The sequence below is a fragment of the Garra rufa genome, chromosome 7, assembly GCF_049309525.1.
Source record: "Garra rufa chromosome 7, GarRuf1.0, whole genome shotgun sequence".
NCBI lineage: Eukaryota > Metazoa > Chordata > Actinopteri > Cypriniformes > Cyprinidae > Garra > Garra rufa.
In genome coordinates, this window is record NC_133367.1 from 30,454,543 (window position 1) to 30,474,013 (window position 19,471).

General features: G+C 34.2%; 1 protein-coding gene across 1 annotated transcript; it reads left to right on the forward strand.

The window, feature by feature from the left end:
- The first annotated feature begins 1,198 nt into the window (after positions 1 to 1,198).
- shc2 (SHC (Src homology 2 domain containing) transforming protein 2) lies at positions 1,199 to 18,238 on the forward strand. Its single transcript, XM_073843663.1, has 9 exons — positions 1,199 to 2,163; positions 8,498 to 8,568; positions 14,784 to 14,844; positions 14,943 to 15,062; positions 15,732 to 15,785; positions 15,894 to 15,945; positions 17,143 to 17,269; positions 17,932 to 18,109; positions 18,203 to 18,238. Exons 1-9 carry the CDS (start codon positions 1,483 to 1,485, stop codon positions 18,236 to 18,238), a joined length of 1,380 nt encoding a protein of 459 aa, XP_073699764.1. The 5' UTR covers positions 1,199 to 1,482.
- The last annotated feature ends 1,233 nt before the right edge of the window (positions 18,239 to 19,471 follow it).

The following is a 19,471-nucleotide window of genomic DNA, read 5'->3' on the forward strand; positions in this document are numbered from 1 at the left end:
GAAATTGTTCTTCTATGGCATCACTGTGAAGAACCTTTTAAAGGAACTTTTTTTAAAAAGAGTGTAGCAAAATCCCAAGCATTTCACTACTGTGAATCCTGATCTGTAACATGAAAAACATGAAAAACTTCTGTCATAATTTACTCTCATTGTGTCCTTGTTTCTTATATGGAACACAAGATATTTCGAAGAATGTAGTCAGAAAATGTAGTTCCAACATTCACCACCAGGAAATATTAGAGCTATGCTAACAAGCCAAACCTTCGTTCCAAGGGATAAACAGTGAAATTTGTGATGCTGGACCACACAAATAGTCAGAAGTAGCATGGGTATGTTTGTAGCAATAGCCAATAATACATTGTATGGGTCAAAATTATTATCAATTATTATTATTTTTCTTTTATGCCAAAAATAATTAGGAAAATAAGTAAACATCATGTGCCATGAATATAATTTGTAAATGTCCTACTGCAAATATATCACAAACATTTTTGATTAGTAATATGCATTAATAAGAACTTAATTTGGACAACTTTAAAGGCGTTTTTTCTTTTCTTTTTTATGCACCCTCAGATTCTTAGCCAAGTATTGTCCTATCCTACCAAACCATAAATAAATGGAAAGCTTATTTAGCTTTTAGATTATTTATAAATCTCAATTTCAAAAAAATTGACCCTTATGACTGTTTTTGTGGTCCAGGGTCACGTATTAAATTTATGCACTACACTCCTAAAAAAAGGTACACAATGTCATAGAAGAACATTTTTTTGTCTAAATGGTTTCATAAAGAACCTTTAACATCTGAAGAACCTTTCTGTTTCACAAAAGGTTCTTTGTGGTAAAAGAAGGTTCTTCAGATTATAAAAAGGTAAGAAAGAGATGGTTCTTTAAAGAAACTTTGACTGAAGATTGGTTCTTCTATGGCATCACTGTGAAGAACCTTTTAAAGCATCTTTATGCTAAAAAATAGCAATGTTTAGATTTTTTGTTAATTTGAAAGCTGGTATAGAAGAAAGTATGGTTGCAATCAAAACATAACACCCATTGCCTTAGCTAAAGCTAGCTGCAGGACTGAATGGCTCTACATATCAGATTGGGTGTAGGTTAATAAGTGCAAGATGCTGTAAGGAGGTACTCAGGCAGATGTGCATTAGCTAATGTTGCCTGAACGCAGCTGGGTTGGGTAGGGCTAATAGACAGACCATAACACTATGACATCACCAAGAGAGTGGGGGGAAGCTGGGTTGAGAGAGAGAGTGGAGAGAGGGAGGGATTGAGCAAGCCACAGTAAGGGACAGAGCAACTGTCAGAAAGCAGAGAGAGAGACGGAGAGGGACGCAGGGATAGACTCAGTCCGCGCAGAACCTTGCGGATTTCTCCTTTGCTCCCGCTGCATCTTTCCTTTTCCCTTTCCCTAGCCATCCCCCCTTCCCCTCCCTATCCCCCCCACTGTCCTCTCCGCTCTGGACCGCTCCTCCGGGCATGCTACTTAAGCCAAAGTATGGCCGCTTCCGGAACGACTCAGTGACCTCCTCCGACGACCTGATGCAGAGCCTGGCCATGAGCGGGAAGGTGGTGGCCACGCCGGTGGCCTCCTCGTCCACGCCTGGCTTGGAGTTGCCGCCCCTGGAGACCGCTGCCCTACCTCCATCTTCGGCCCAGGTGCTGGCCGACTCGCCTGGGCTGGATGGCGAGCAGGACGGCACCACCACCTTCTGCATGCTCATTCCTAGGATGCCCCAGTGGAAGTTCTCCAATTCATTGCTCAGCCGTAGCCCGTCCAATAGCAGCTCCAGCTCTAGTTCCAGCAAGGATTCTGGCAGGGCGCCTCCGACCGATAGCTCCCCCGCCGCGGCTTCTGGGGGGGCGGCTGTCGCCAGTGGTCCCGTGGCTAGTCTCGCAGCTGTGTTCAACTCCTGTGACCCTGTTTGTGTGGGCCCATGTTCCCTACAGGCCGCCAGGAGGCAGAGGGCCAGTCCGAGAGAGTCCGCCGAGGGGAGTCCGGGGAGCTTCAGGACCGGGATGAACCGGAGGACCAGGGTGGAGGGAATGTGGCTGGGAGAGAACTTCACCCAGAAGGGCAGCTTCATCAACAAGCCCTCGCAGGGGTGGCTGCACCCAGACAAGAAGATCAGCGGCACGGGGGCTTCGTACATCGTCAGGGTGAGTCCCCCTGCTTATCATCTCGAAATCTCACCATGCTTTCCGCCTAATGTTGCTTTGCAGGTCTGCAGCGGTGTCAATAGGCAACTCTGAGGTATTACTGATAGGCATTCATTTACATTCACTGCGGCTCTGAAGAAGCCGCGAGAGATGCGACTCCCCTTGCAGCTTATAAACAACTGCAACATCTTGTCCTTTCAGAGCCTGAGTTTAGGCAAAACTGCTTATGATAGGAGAACAATGGGGGTCTATTGTCTGCAGTGTATGTTATGTCAGGGTGCAATTGCTTGAGGAAAAAGGAGGAATATATAATTTAATCCAGATATATTGCTTCGTGTGTGTACAGCGACTGCGTCAGAGCTGGGGGTAAACAAACTGCAGATGTAAACAACTAAACTAGAATTGAAAGGAGGTGAAGGGTTTCCCACTGTTGATCATTATTCGATCTCAAGTCATTTGTGCAATTCCTGAATCCCGTTTGGGACCAATACAGATTTTTATTTGCATGTGTTTTTTCACTCAGGAATTATATTGAAAATGCAATTAAAGTTAGCATAGCATACTAATGTAAAGGTAGAATGTTCAATATGACCTTTTCAAGGTATGAAAACATTGAAAACATATTCCCAAAAGGCTAAAGCTACTCTTGCAGTTTGTGGATTCAAGCCAATGTCTTAAGCTCTGGGCTGCATCTTGGTAAATCAAGGGTTACAAATGCTGGCCGACTATTTGACGTCAATAACAGCGATCCTCTCTCAACCCAGTTTCTCACCCCTCCACCCCTGCACTCTCATCCACCCCGCCGTGTGTTGTAACCACACTGCCTTTCTCCAGCAGCCTAGACTGGGCCTGCGCACACTCCTTAATTGCATTACACAGGCACCATTCATTCGTTTATTCAATTACATTTAATCACAGTCATTTGTATCACATGTGTTGCAGAGGAAACAGGCCAGGAGGGGGCTGTTAGCCAAATAAGACTGTGGCACATTGGTACACCACAAATAAACAGGATTTTAGATCGGGCCTATTGTTCAACCTACTGTTGCAACATAATGCTAGCGGCTAGATATGTGTGTTTTTTTTTTAAACACCAATCTGCATTTACATGGGTGAATAAGTGGTTCCTTCAAGCCTAGGCTAATTCGAGCGATTCCTAGATGACAAACTTTCCAAGAACCGCAGACTACAATAAACAGACTTTTAAAAGCAACCCCCATAGAATTTGTAAGTTTCATCTCTCAGATATGAAGTATAAACCTCACTGGTCATTTCCTGCATGCAAACACTTCCTGTGCCTTCCCCGCTTAGAAATAGGCATTTATACGTTGTAGTCATAGAGCAAGTGATAAACATCATTTAGTGATGTCACATGCGTTGTAGCTGTGGAACGTGTATGATGGTGTTTTTTGCTCTGAGGACAGCTTTAATTTATCACACCGCTTGTAAGGCCACAATAAGGTCTTTGAGAAGAAGAAGAAGCAGGAGAGTTTCAGTAAAATAAAAAAGGAAGAAGTCTAATCACACTGATTGAACGCTTCCCGCTGCCGACTAATCTAGTTAAGATGTCTGCGGTGGAAAGAAATGGGCTGGTGTCAAGATATACGCTGTAGAAAAAAAATCTTAAAGGAACAGTACACCCCAAAATTAAAAGAAACAAATTCTTGGATTTTTCCCACCCTCCAAACCAGTATGACTTTCTTTCATCTGTGGAACACAAAATAAGACATTTTGAAAATGTTTCAGTGCTTTAACATACATACATACATGCCTGAGAGGAGTGCGATATTCTAGTGATATCAGAACCCCAACCGTTTCACTGTTTGTTTCACTCCGTTTGCGGTATTTCTTAGAGATATGGGCCGATCATGGCTTTAAATGTAATTATCAGCATTGGCTCGATATGAAAAATTATGCCAATATGTCTTGCAAATAAAAGGACTAACTCACGTTCTCAGGGTGAGCTAGTGGTTAGATCACGTAAAAATAATAGTTGAATTTATGAAAACAACACTGTTCAAAAGTTTACATCCTCTTGATTCTTAATACTGTGTTGTTACCTAAATGATCCACAGTTAAACTGCCTGCTGTTCTTCAGAAAAATCATTCAAGTCCCACAAATTCTTTGGTTTTCCAGCATTTTTGTGCATTTGAACCCTTTCCAATCTGTTCACACTAAGGACAACTGAGGGACTCATATGTAACTATTACAGAAGGTTCAAACGATCACTGATGCTCCAGACGGAAAAACCATGCATTAAGAGCCGGGGGGTGAAAACTTTGAAGATCAGGGTTAATTCAACTTATTTTGTCTTCTGGGAAACATTTAAGTATCTTCTGTAGCCTCTGAAGGGCAGTACTAAATGAAAAAATATGATATTTAGGCAAAATAAGAAAAATGTACACACCTCCATTCTGTTCAAAAGTTTTCACCCCTCGGCATAGTATTTCCCTCTTGAGCATCAGCGAGCATTTGAACCTTCTGTAATAGTTGAATATGAGTGCCTCAGTTGTCCTCAGTGTGAAAAGATGGATCTCAAAATCATACAGCCATTGATGGACAGGGTTCAAATACACAAAAATGCTGGAGAACCAAAGAATTTGTGGGACCTGAATAAACTATAACATACATTTTGTATAATCCCTTTTATTTTGGTAAAATAATATATCGATTTTGGCCAAAATTAGTTGAAAAATATTGGGAAAATTCAATATCATGCATCCCATAGTATTTCTCACAGGGAGTGTCATGGCGGACTCCAAAATTATTAATTAATGTATAATTAATAATTAATGTATTTGGTCTTGGCAGAATACATCTGCTAACCTGCTGCTATTGGTTATTGCTGTTGTTGTAGATTATTGCTGCTGCTGCAGCAAAACAAGTACAGGAACTTGCTACTGCCAATACATACGCCAATATGGTGCTGTGAGTATTTAAGACATACTGCTGCTGCACAAACAGCATATATAAAAACCCGTAGCAGATCTGTACAGGTGGAGCTAGGGAGGTGGAGGGTTTCAGAGGAACTCTAAAAGTGCGCTATAAACTGCTCTACTGAAAGCTTACCAGCCATTTAAATTTAAAGCAGTAAGCTGGCTGTGTATGAATGAACCAATCAGCTTGTGTCAAGTAGTCCCTGTGAATATAATCAGTTTGCACGTTAAGGATCCATTAGCTTGCACCATCTTGAGTTATATGACAGAACTTGGTTTATATATACACTGCCGCTCAAGTTTGGGATCAATGCAATTTTTAATGTTGTTTAAAAAGTCTCTTATGCTAATCAAAGTTCAATTTATTTGATTAAGAATACAGAAAAAAAGTAATATTCTGAATTATTATTGCAATTCAAAATAACAGTTTTTTTATCCTAATATACTTTAAAATATAATTTATTTCTGTGATGCAAAGCTGAATTTTCATCAGCCATTACTCCAGACTTCAGTGTCACATGACCCTTCAGAAATCATTGTAATATACTGATTTATTACTTTTATTATCAATGATAATAAACAGATGTGGAAACAGATGTGCTGCTTAATCATTTTTTTTTTTCAGGATTCTTTGATGAATAAAAATTTAAAAAGAACAACATTTATTCAAAATAGAAATCTTTTTTTAACAATTTAAGCCTTATACTATCACTTCAACACATCCTTGGTGAATACAAGTATTAATTACTTTCAAAGAGAGAAATAAAGAAAAAAATGACTGATCCCAAACTTTGAACAAGGTGTTTATTAGTAAAAAAAAAAAAAAAAAAAAAAAATTGTATTTTAAATAAATGCTGTTCTTTTTAATGTTTTATTTATCAAAGAAGCCTGGATAAAAGTATCACAGTTTCCAAAAAATATTAGGCAGAACAACTGTTTTCATCACTGATAATAAATCAGCATATTAGAATGATTTCTGAAGCATCACATGACACTGAATACTGAAAAAATGATGAAGAAAATTCAGCTTTTCATCACAGTAATAAATTATATTTCAAAGTATATTAAAATAGAAAACCACTATTTTAAATACCATTAACATTTCACAGTATTAGAGTTTTTTCGATATTTTTAATCAAGTAAACAGCCTTGATGAGCAGAAAAGTCTCCTTTAAATAAAAAAAAACTAACAAAAACAATTTGGACCCCATTGACTTCCATTGTATTAAAAAAGCAATTTTTCAAAATAACTTCTTTGAGTGTGTGTGTTTCAGAGAAGAAAGCAGAAAGGATTTGAAACAACATAAGTGTCTAAAAATGAGGGAATTTTTGCCTGTACTGTCCCTTTAAGACAAAAGAAATGAGTACAGAAAACGTGAATGTAGTGTTACAGCCAGGGACTTATCAGTATTCATACAGAACAGTTTCAAGGTCATAATCAGTTCTTGGGGACTTCCCCGAAGGGGAAGCACTCTTATATAGCTTGAAGAAGAAAACACAGAGGATGTTTTTTTCGAAAACAAAAACAAGAACTAGCATCTTAAGCTAGTGTTCAAAATGAGTTCAATTACTCTCCTTCATGCCATTCCAAACCTGTATGACTTTTAGTGGAGTGGTCAAAAAAGTCGTCTTTTGTGTTCCACAGGATAAAGAAAGTCATACATGTTTGGAACAACAAGAGGGTGAGTAAATGATAAAGCTACGAACTATCCCTTTTAGTTAGTAACTGTAATATCGAGGGCAACCACTTTGACTCAACCGTAGGCCACATGGTCTGTGATTTGGGTCGAGGTGTAGGCTTCTGAAATCCTTCACCAAGCCCAAGACAACAAAACTGATCTGGGATTACCCTCTGTAAGCATCCGTGACCACAAACACCGTTATTTAGACATATGTCGCACCGTCAGTGTGGGGGCGGGCATTTTGTGCGATGTCTCCGCGACCCTTTTGAACGCATTAGTGACTAACTGCCGAATGGATATTCCGCTACACCTTCGCCAGAGCACTTTCCACGTCCCAGAGGGCCAGACTGCAGTAATACCTCTTCCCCGGTCCACCCCCACCAGCCATGATGCGGTTATTGCCGTCAATCTCCTCACACTTCGCGGTAATTACCTTCCCCAGCACAGCTATTATGCCGTCTTTTTCAGAACTGCTGAGAACAAGCTGTCTTGCTCAAATTATACGTTTAGTATTTATCTGTAATTACGGTATGCGCCTGTTACGCTAAAGGCGCGTATGCAGCGCTGGGTGCACCCTGCTGCCTTAGTGTTGCCAGATCGGGTTGACGATTTCCAGCCCAAAAGCTCACTTCTACAAAAACCAGCCCAAATTTTAACTGCCAAAATAATGAGAATTTTATTGCCATGTCAAGGTTGATAAGGACCATATTTATCTCTTTAAAAAAAGAATAATGACAAAATAAAATAAAGATAAATCAATTTCACAGGAATATGGATCAAAACAGTCCGAAAATATGCGTAAAATGTCTTCTTTTCAAAGTGGAAATTAACCGATGACTTTAACCCTTGGAAAAACACATGCATCATTTTCAATGTCCACAGTAAAAATATGCTAATTTCTGTGCAAAAAGTGCACAATAAAGTGATGAGAAACAAATGTAATGTAGCTGGCATTTACGTTCATGCACACACCCACGTTTTCTTATTTCAGTTACAATTATATTTAGAAGTCTTCTATTTATCTCTCACCACATGTAATCCACTTAGACTTTTTTACCGTGTAACTTATATTTAGGCCACTTTGCCATCGCCATTACTTAAAATGAATAAATGAATAAGCTGCATATTCAAAATCTTGCCCCTTATAGGGCCAAAACCCCATCACTCACAAGTCATCACATCTCACTAACGTTAAAGACGTAAATTGATTGACAGGTCTCTGTTAAACTAAACCAGTAAGGGTTGCGTTAAGCAAAAATGAGTTGATGACTGCACTACACATTATATTACTGTGATACTTTGAGCTCGAAGGTATTAAAATAACAATGACTAATGATAAAAGCGAAGAAAAAAGCAGCTGATTGGGCGGCTTTTGTTTTTTTAAAGCAGCCCAAATTTTGTCTACCCAATGCGTTATTCTCCGGTCCAAGCCGATCAAAAGAAGCCCAATTGGGCGGAAACCCGCCCAATCTGGCAACACTGGTGCTTATGTGCTTAAACCATCCTTGTGTGTGTGAGAGAGAGAAAGACAAACAATTGTTGCTTTTGTTTTGTAGCAACTAAATCATGCACTCTGGCTCTTGCCAAGAGGAATTAGATACATATTTCCACGAAGCAATGATGACCTCTGGGAAATTAGAACTAATTAAATATAATGAAAGTAATGTGTGTCATTTTGTGCTCTCTCTTCCTTTTTTGTTTTGTTTGTTTGGCAGTACATGGGTTGCATTGAGGTTCTGAAATCGATGAGATCTTTGGACTTCAGCACTAGGACGCAGGTCACAAGGTAAAGTGTTTTTTGTTTGGTTTTGCACTAAAACTAGATCAATTTCAAGTGCAATATTTTAGTAGTGTCTTAGTTACACAAACCCCCCCCCCCCCCCCCCCCCCCACAACCCCTTCTAAAATTATGTTATTATTTTGGCTCATACTGCTTACAGTTTAAATTTTATATATTTAGATACCAGTCAAAAATTTGGTGTGTCCAAACTTTTGACTGGTAGTGTATTATTTATTTATTTATTTATTATATATATTTTTTTCATTTTCAGAGTATACCCTCTTTGATTTTGTTTATTTTGCTGTTTATTTTTCATTTTTATTATTTTATTTTTGATTATTTTAGTTATTATTTTAGAACTTTTGTAATTCACAATTTTCTTATTTATTTTATTTTTATTCGTTATTTTTTATTTTCATTATTATTTCATTTTCAGATGATACCCCCAATGATTTTGTTTTGCTCTGTTTGTTATTTTTTATTTTGATTATTTTCTTTTTGATCATATTAGAACTTTTATAACTCACTTTATTTTATGATTTAGATTTTATTACACACCTCACCTGTTTTTGTTTCGTTTTGTGAGCTGAATCAGTTGATTTTAATTTTATTTTGTATTTATTGTTTTATTATTTTTATTATTATTATTTTCTTTATTTTAGAATTATTTGAGTATTTTTGAACTTCTATATTTATTTATTTATTTATTTATTTATTTTTATATTGATTTATGTATTTTTACGCCTCACCTGTTTTTGTTTTTGTTTTGTTTTGTTGTTAATGTTGTTAATTAATATTTTTTATTATTTAGATTTAGATTTTATTACACATCTCACCTGTTTTTGTTTTGTTTTGCGAGCTGCAAACTTTTATAACTCACAATTATACATTTTATTTAATTTTTTATTTTATGTTATGTTATCATTTTCAGATTATACCCCTAATGATTTAGTTTTGCTCATTTTCATTATTTTCTTTTTGATCATATTAGAACTTTCTAACTTTTTATTTTAGCATTTTCTATCTTTTATAACTCTTATTTTATTTTAATTTTTTATCATTTTTTATTATTTAGATTTAGGTTTTACACACCTCACCTGTTTTTGTTTTGTTTTGTGAGCTGAATCTGTTTATTTTTATTTAATTTTTTATTCATTGTTTTATTACTTTCATTATTATTTCATTTTCAGATTATACCGTCTTTGATTTTGTTTTGTTTTGCTGTTTGTTTGTTTCTTTTTTCATTTTTATTATTTCCTTTTTGTTTGTTTTTTTTTTTTTATTTTTTTTTAGCATTTTCTAACTTTTATATTTGTTATTTAGATTTTATTTTACTCCTCACCTGTTTTTATTTAATTTTTTTTCATTATTTTATTATTTTCATTATATTTCATTTTCAGATTATAGATTTTTTATTTTATGTTATGTTATCATTTTCAGATTATACACCTCTGTTTGTTATTTTTTATTTTAATTTTTTTGATTATATTAGAATTTTCTAACTTTTTATTTTAGAATTTTCTATCTTTTATAACTCAATTTATTTTATTTTTTATTATTTAGGTTTTACACACCTCACCTGTTTTTGTTTTTGTTTTGTGAGCAGAATCAGTTTATTTTATTTTATTTTTTATTCATTATTTTATTATTTTCATTATTATTTTATCATTATTTTCAGATTTTTCTGTCTTTGATTTTGTTTTGCTGTTTGTTTTGTTTTCATTTTTATTATTTTCTTTTTAATTAATTTTAATTTTCTAAATTTTTTTATTTATTTTTTTAAATAATTTTTTATATATTTATATTTTGATTTTATTACACATCTCACCAGTTTTTGTTTTTTTGTTTTGTATTGCGAGCTGAATTAATTTCCTTGATTTTTATTTTATTTTTATTAACTATTGTATTATTTTCATTATTATTTCATTTTCAGAGTATACAACTATGATTTTGTTTTGCTCTGTTTTTTTAATTATTATTATTTTCTTTTTGTTTATTTTAGAATTTTCAAACTTTTTTTGTATTTTCTAACTTTTTATTATTTAGATTTTATTTTTAACGCCTTTATTTAGGTTTTTGTTTTTATTTCTTTTTTATTAATTGATTTTAATTAAATTTTTTGGGATTATTTAGATTTTATTACACACCTCACCTGTTTGTTTGTTTTTGATTTTTTGCTTTGCTGAGCTGAATCAATTTCCTTGATTTTTGTTTATTTTTTTATTCAATATTATTTCATTTTCAGATTATACTCTCTATGATTTACTTTTTTGCTCTGATAATGTTTTTCCATTTTTATTATTTTTTAGATTCTTTTAGAAATTTCTAACTTTTATAACTCACAATTTAAATTTTATTTTATGTTGCTCTTTTATTATTTTTGTCTTTGTTTATTTAAATATTTAAATCAAAAAGCTTCCATGTTTGCAATTTTTTTGTTTAGTTTTTGAGAATGATTTTGTATGTTTTCTGGTTATGAATTGACAGATGATGGAATGACAGATAATCATAACATTATGCTATTTTTATCTGAGTCGTATACTTTCATTTTCATTATCATTTTATAGCTTTTTTTGCACCAAATCATGTTTACAAATATGTAGGTCTGCATTCATGTGTCAGCTGGCTTGCATCAGTTCTTATGTACATATTTATTTACAAATGTAGAAGCGTGTGCATTCTTGTAGGGGTTGGGGGGCGGAGCTCCAGATTCCCATGGGCAACAGCGGAGTCCCTCTCCCTGCCCTTGCTCATCGATCAGCAGTAACCCGAACCCCGCGGCCCACGATGGGCTTAAAGTGCAGACAGCACAGGCGAGATGGAGACGGCCTGATACAGCCATGTATTATTAACGACTCCCACTAATGACTGAGAAGGCCTACTGGGGCCCAAGATGATGCAGACTGCATGGGGTGGAGTTAGAGTTGATAAACACGGAGGACTGGAGAAGAGTGATTGTTTGGAGTAGAGAGCGGCAGTCTGTTATGACATTATAATGGTAATAATGGGAATGCTTGGAACAGACTGCATATTTAGCCAGAATCTATTTTGCTGCAGAAACGGATGGCTTGTAAATCAGCTGATTTGCGGCGCTCCGGGGAAAGAGGGAGTGTGGGTGGGCTCTCTCATTTGTCATTGTCATGCAGTGTGGCCAACGAGCAATTTTTATAAGATCCGAGAGGCAAAACACACACAGGCGCATAATCTTGCAACAGAAACACCCAAATAACGACTAAATTAAATTAGTTTGTTTTATGACATTTGTTAGAAATATTTCCTGGAAAGTCCTTTGCTGGGACAGTTGGCACTTTTCAAATATTAATGGGTTATCTGATAGCACGCTGGTGTTTCGAAGTCACTCAGTCCGCTGTTGACCTCACAACCCTTGTGCCCCTGTGACAAACGCTCCACGGCCATTCATATCATTTCACAAATTACACTTTTTGTATTATTAATTAGTCGGGTTTTCGAAGGTGTTTAACCATCGTAGATTTTTTGGTTTTAGTTTAGTTTTGTTTTGTTTTGATTTGATTCGGGATTTTTTTCTGTTTAGCTTTGATTTGCTTTGTTTTGTAATGATACAGGTTTGTTTGTTTGTTTAATTATTTATTGTTTTTTGGTTTGTTTGCTTTGGTTTGTTCATGGCATGGTGTTTATCTATTTATTTATTTATTGTCTTTTGGTTTGTTTTTTACTTTGTTCCCAACTTTTTTTTATTTGTTTTCTTTTGCTTTGGTTTGTTTGATTGTTTTGTTTTGTTTGTGATGCTATTTATTTAGTTATTTATTATGTTTTGTCTTTTTTTTTTTTTTGCTTTGCTTTGTTTTTTTATTTGTTTCCTTTCGCTTTGCTTTGCTTGGTTTTGTTTTGTTTGTTTGCTTTGTTTTTTGACACCATATTTATTTATTTATTTATTTATTTAGTCTTTTGCTTTGCTATTTTTGCATTGCTTTTTGTTTTTGGATTTGTTTTCTTTTGCTTTGCTTTGATTTTGTTTTATTTAGCTTTGTTTTGTTATTTATTTATTTATCATTTATTATGTTTTGTCTTTTGGTTTGTTTTTTGCTTTGTTTCTTTGTTTTTTTTTTCTTTGTTTTCTTTTGCTTTGGTTTTATTTTGCTTTGCCTTGTTTTGTTTTGTTTTTTTGCTTTGTTTTTTGGCACAGTATTTATTTGTTTTTCTATTTTGTCTTCGATGTGTTTTTTGCATTACTTTGTTTTGTTTTTTATTTGTTTTCTTTTGCCTTGCTTTGCTTTGGTTTTATTTAGCTTTGCTTCAGTTAGGTTTATGAAATGTTATTTATTTATATATTATGTTTTGTCTTTAGTTTGTTATTTGCTTTGTTTTGGTTTGTTTATTTGTTTTCTTTTGCTTTGTTTTTCTTTCGCTTTGCTATGGTTTGTTTAATTTTTAATACTGTATTTATTAATGAATTCATTCATTTTGTCTTTGGTTTGCTTTTTTACTTTGCTTTGTTTTGGTTCGTTTCTTACTTAGTTTTTTTATTTGTTTTCCTTTGCTTCACTTTGATTTGGTTTGTTTTTTGTTTTGGTTTATTAGGTTTGTTTTGTTTATGGCATTATATTTATTTATTATCTTTTGTCTTTTGGTTTGTTTTTTGCTTTGCCTTGTTTTGTTTGTTTCTTTGTTTTTTGTTGGTTTTCTTTTGGCTTTGTTTTGTTTTGTTTGTTAGCTTTGCTTTATTTTTAGCACCATATTTATCTGTATTTTTTTTCTGCTTTACTTTGTTTTGATTTTATTCTTACTTTGTTTTTTATTTGTTTTCGTTTGGCTTTGTTTTGTTTTGTTTGTTAGCTTTGTATTGTGTTGTTAGGTTTTGTATTGCTGTGCTTGTTTGATTTGTTTGAGCACCGTATTTATTTTTGGTTTGGTTTGTTTCTTTCTTTCTTTGTTTTTTATGCTTTGATTTGGTTTTATTTTGCTTTGTTTTGTTTTGTCTTGTTTATGGCATGTTATGTATTCATTTATTTATTTTGTTAGTTTATTTATTATGTTTTGTCTTTTTTTTTTTTTTGCTGTGTTTTTTACTTGTTTTCTTTTGATCTGCTTTGTTTTGTTTGTTTGTTTTGTTTTGTTTTGTTTTTGGCGCCATATTTATTTAGCCTTTTATTTGGCTTTGCCTTGTTTTTTTTTTGTTTGCTTTGTTTTTTGACACAGTATTTATTTGTTTGTTTGTTTGTTTTGTCTTTTGGTTTGTTTTTTTGCGTTACTTTGTTTTGTTTTGCTTCACTTTGATTTGGTTTTATTTTGCTTTGGTTTGTTAGGGTCGTTTTGTTTATGACATGTTATTTATTTATTTATTATGTTTTGTCTTTTGGTTTGGTTTTTGCTTTGTTTTGTTTTGTTTGTTTCTTACGTTGTTTCTGTTTGTTTTCTTTTGGCTTTGTTTTGTTTGTTAGCTTTGTTTTATTACACCGTAAATACACCATATTTATTTGTTTATTTGGTCACACTTTACACTACCAGTCAAAAGTTTGGACACACTTCCCCATTTTCTTTAAAGTGTGTCCAAACTTTTGACTGGTAGTGTATAGTATGTACTTAAAAAAATAAGTACAATGTACTTAATGTGGTCATATTGCATTGCAAAACACTTTTGTTTCTATTAAGGTGGGATAAGGGACAGGTTTGGTGATATGGGTAGGTTTAAGGGTGGGTTAGAGTGTAAGGGATGGGTCAACAAAATATAAGTACAATGTAAAAACATGTTTGATCTGCTTTGCTTTGTTTTTGGCACCATATTTATTTATTTAGTCTTTTGGTTTACTTTTTTGCGCTGATTTGTTTTGGTTTGTTTCTTACTTTGTTTTTTATTTGTTTTCTTTTGCTTTGCCTTGGTTTTATTTTTCTTTGCTTTAGTTTTTGTTTGTTTTGTTTTTGGCATGGTATTTATGTATTATTTTATGCATGTACTTTATGTACGTTTTGTCTTTTGCTTTGCTTTGTTTCTTACTTAGTTTTTTTATTATTATTTGTTTTATTATTTTACGCACTATTGAGCCTCTGTTTGTTGACCTGGTTTGAATAAGCATTATTCTTAGGCTCAGCCTCTTCATTTGTTTTCACACTGTGGTCGCACTGAAACACATGGGAAATGATTTATTATGGGTTTCTCAGATATGTGAGATTGCGAGATCTGGTAATACCCCTCTAATCTTTTGTAAATGTGTGTGTGTGTGTGTTTGTCTATGTGAACACAGAGAGGCCATCAACAGGTTGTGTGAAGTTGTACCTGGAGGAAAAGCTGCCTGGAAGAAGAAAGTAAGAGAGATACTTGTTTATTTGGCCTTGGCTTTTTATTATTATTAAACATAAAGAATGTGTTGACATCCAAATGTTTGTTTTGCTGCCCATTTTAGGCCACAAACAAAACCCTCCAGACTGTCATGGGGAAAAGTAACCTACGTTTTGCTGGAATGAGCATCGGCGTCAACATCTCCATTGATGGCTTGAGTCTCCTCGTCCCCACCACACGACAGGTCAGCCTCCTCTCATGCAGGATATCCCTTCAAATCATATCAGCACAAACAATTTTTCTCACTTCTGTAGCTTTGGAACATTTGATTCATTGTAATGAATCAGTTCGTCCTTTGTTTATCTTCAGAACACAAATTAAGATATTTTTGATGAAATCCGAGAACTTTTTCGTGAATTTCTTGGTGCGCAAAAAGTATTCTTGTAGCTTCATAACATTACAGTTGAACCACTGATATCACATTATTTTAACAATGTCCTTACTAACTTTTTGATCCTTCCTGTCTATGGAGGGTCAGAAAGCTCTCAGATTTCGTCAAAAATATCTTAATTTGTGTTCTAAATATGAATAAAAGTCTAACGGGTTTGGAATGACGTGAGGGTGAGTAATTAATAACACAGTTTTCATTTTTGAGTGAACTATCACTTTAAATCATAATGTTTCTAGCTTTCCAAGTTATAAATTTGTTGGCGCCAGAAAATTAGGGTTTGGATTAAATTATGAAATATATCATTTAATAGTCATTTATTTTAAAAGACATGGCCCCTTTAAGTAGCTTCAGAACTCTTGTAGTTCCTTGACAGATATTTCTTTATTTATTTATTTGTATGAGTGCTAAATATCGATTTGAATTGAAGACATCACATCATCTCACTCTCATCTCTTTATCTAGGTGATTGCCCATCACCCCATGCAGTCCATATCTTTCGCCTCTGGTGGAGACTCGGTGAGGCCTCTTCTGCATGTTTAATGCCCTTTCTTTCCACTCTTTCCCTTTTTCTCTCCATTAACAAATGCTTACTGATTCTCACTCTGATTATATTTTCTCTGGCAGGATACACCCGATTATGTCGCTTATGTGGCCAAAGACCCTGTGAATCAAAGAGGTATTTTTATATAAATGATTAGAATCGTTTTCATTTCTATTATTTTATTTATATTTATTTTTAAAAATACTATATTAATTACAGTCAAGCCCGAAATTATTCATACCCCTGGCAAATTCTGACTTAAAGTTACTTTTATTCAACCAGGAAGTTTTTTTTTTTGACCGGAAATGACACAGGCTTCTCCCCAAAGATAATAAGACGATGTACAAGAGGCATCATTGTGGAAAAAAATATTTCTCAGCTTTTATTTACATTTGAACAAAAAGTGGCATGTCCAAAATTATTCATACCCTTCTCAAGCTGGCTTTTGTGTGCATTATCTGGAGAAGTGGTGTCCCCCTTGGTCTGTGTCCATGGAACCCAGCGGTGTGCAGTGTCCATTGGACTGTTTGTCTTGAGATGTTGCCACCAGCAGAGCCTAGATTCATCAGGATGGCCTTGGTGGTGATCCTTGGATTCTTTTTTACCTCTCTCACTATTCTCCTGGCCAGCACAGGTGTCACTTTTGGCTTCCGACCACGTCCTCTAAGATTTTTCACAGTGGGGAACGTCTTGTATTTTTTAATAATTCTTTGCACTGTAGCCACTGGAACTTCAAAACATTTAGATATGGTCTTATAGCCCTTTCCTGACTTGTGAGCAGCCACAATGTGCAGCCGCAGGTCCTCAGTGAGCTCCTTTGTCTTAGCCATGACTGTCCACAAACCAACAGCAAAGAGCTTCTGGTTTTCACCTGTTGATTTGATTAAAACAGCTGTTCCCAATGAATCAGGGTAATTAGGATGCTTTAGAACAGCTTGGACTATTTGGAATGGTATAGAACTTTGGATTTTCCCACATACTGTGACAGTTTGCAAAGGGTATGAATAATTTTGGACATGCCACTTTTTGTTCAAATCTAAATAAAAGCTAAGAAATTTTTTTTTCCACAATAATGCCTCTTGTACATCGTCGTCTTATCTTTTGGGAGAAGCCTGTGTCACTTCCGGGGAAAAGAAAACTTGCTGGTTGAATAAAAGTAACTTTAAGTCAGAATTTGCCAGGGGTATGAATAATTTCGGGCTTGACTGTATATATTTTACCTTTCATGCATGTTATGCACAGAATCCTATTTCCCTTTGACTTTCTGTCTTGTTTGTGTCATATTATTTTGGCTGGATGTGAACAATGTTAGCTTTTTCTTCATCCCTCCAGCGTGTCACATCCTGGAGTGCGGTGACGGTCTCGCCCAGAATGTGATCAGTACCATCGGCCAGGCCTTCGAACTGCAGTTCAAACAGTATCTACACAGCCCGCCCAAAGCCATTCCCACCATGGATAGGTGAGAATCACATAATTACACAAAAACCACATTGTCTTTGGGCTTCAGAATGAATTACAACATGAAAATGATGGTACTTCCTTTCATCATTTCAACTGCAGCTAACACTGAGCTTCAATTCTGAGCAAGGTTGAAACAGGATACACACGGCTTGTGTTTCATATAGCCATCCTGTTTTGATTCCAGGCCGTTATTTAAATTTAAATTCATTTAAAGGGCTCTCAGAAACCACACGACTGCTCAGTGTCACATTAGTAATGGATCATTTCTTTCATTTTGTTCTGTTTCAAATCAGTCGTTACACACATTTTCTTGTCTTTTATTGTTAACTGTATAAGCTTCTCTGTAGTCTACTTCCCAATATAGACAGTGTTCTTACCAAAATAGAAGTAATGTGACCACTCTACATACACTACCAGTCGAAAGTTTATGAACAGTAAGATTTTTAATGTTTTTTAAAGAAGCATCTTCTGCTCACCAAGCCTGGAGTATATTCAAATAGAAAACAGTTGTTTTAAACATGTTTAAAACACATTAAAAAACATTAAAAATCTTACTGTTCGAAAACTTTTGACTGCTAGTGTATATATTTATATTGAATCATATATACATTTACATTTTTACTGACCTTTAAGATGCTAACTAGCTTATTTAATGGTTAGAACCATACGAACAGAAGAGTCGGCGTGGGGGGATGACGAAGAATCGTCTGAGCACGATTACTACAACAGCATCCCAGGAAAGGAGCCTCCTGTGGGGGGAGTGGTGGACTCTAGGCTCAGGGCTCCTGCGGGCCTACTGGGTCACATCCATACGCAACCACAGAGCAAAACCATTCAGGTAAACTTTATTATATATACTTTATTATAGATGTGGGTGGGTTTTTATTGCTGTCTTTATGGACAACATGACGTTTGTGGTTTGTGGAGACAGTTCACTAAGATTGGTCTTAATAACGAACTTCTGTGAGTGGTGTTAGCGTAACTCTAATGGCTCCAGGCAAATGGCTGTTTATGAATACAGCACATTCTGTAATGAAGGCTGGAAGCCCATATGCCATTTCTAGGAAATGAGCCATTCTTCAGTTATCAATGGTTATTTTTTTAAATTACTTAACCTTTTGAAACCTATGACCTCTTTAACCTGACCTGTCAAACCTTCTATCATTATTTGCTTTAAGTACCTTCTGCTTTGCAGAAAAATCAATATCTTCATTTCTCATTTTTGACTTGTTTACCAAGTTAATATCTATCTGTCTAAAAGCTTACATCCCCCTTTCAGAATCTGTGAAGTGTTAAATTATTTGACCAAAATAAGAGGGATCATGCAAAATGCATGTTATTGTTTATTTAGTACTGACCTCAATAAGGTATTTCACATAAAAGACATTTACATATAGTCCACAAAAGAAAATAATAATTGAATTTATCAAAATTACCCTGTTCAAAAGTTTACATACACCTATTCTGAATACTGTGTTGTTACCTGAATGATCCACAACTGTTTTTTGATTAGTGCTAGTTGTTCATGAGTCCCTTGTTTGTCCTGAACAGTAAAACTGACTGCTGTTCTTCAGAAAAATCCTTTAGGTCCAACAGATTCTTTGGTTTTTCAGTATTTTTGTGTATTTGCACCCTTTCCAACAATGACTGTATGATTTTGAGATCCATCTTTTCACTCTGAGGACAACTGAGGGACTCATATGCAACTATTACAGAAGTTTCAAACACTCACTGATGCTTCAGAAAGGAAAATGATGCATTAAGAGCGGGGGGTGAAAACTTTTGAACAGAATGAAAATGTGTACATTTTTCTTATTTTGCCTAAATATATATATATATATATATATTATATATATATATATATATATATATATATATATATATATATATATATATATATATATATATATATATATATATATATATATATATATATATATATATATATATATATATATATATATATATATATATATATATATATATATATATATATATATATATATATATATATATATATATATATATATATATATATATATATAATATATATATATATATATATATATATATATATATATATATATATATATATATATATATTATATATATATATATATATATATATATATATATATATATATATATATATATATATATATATATATATATATATATATATATATATATATATATATAT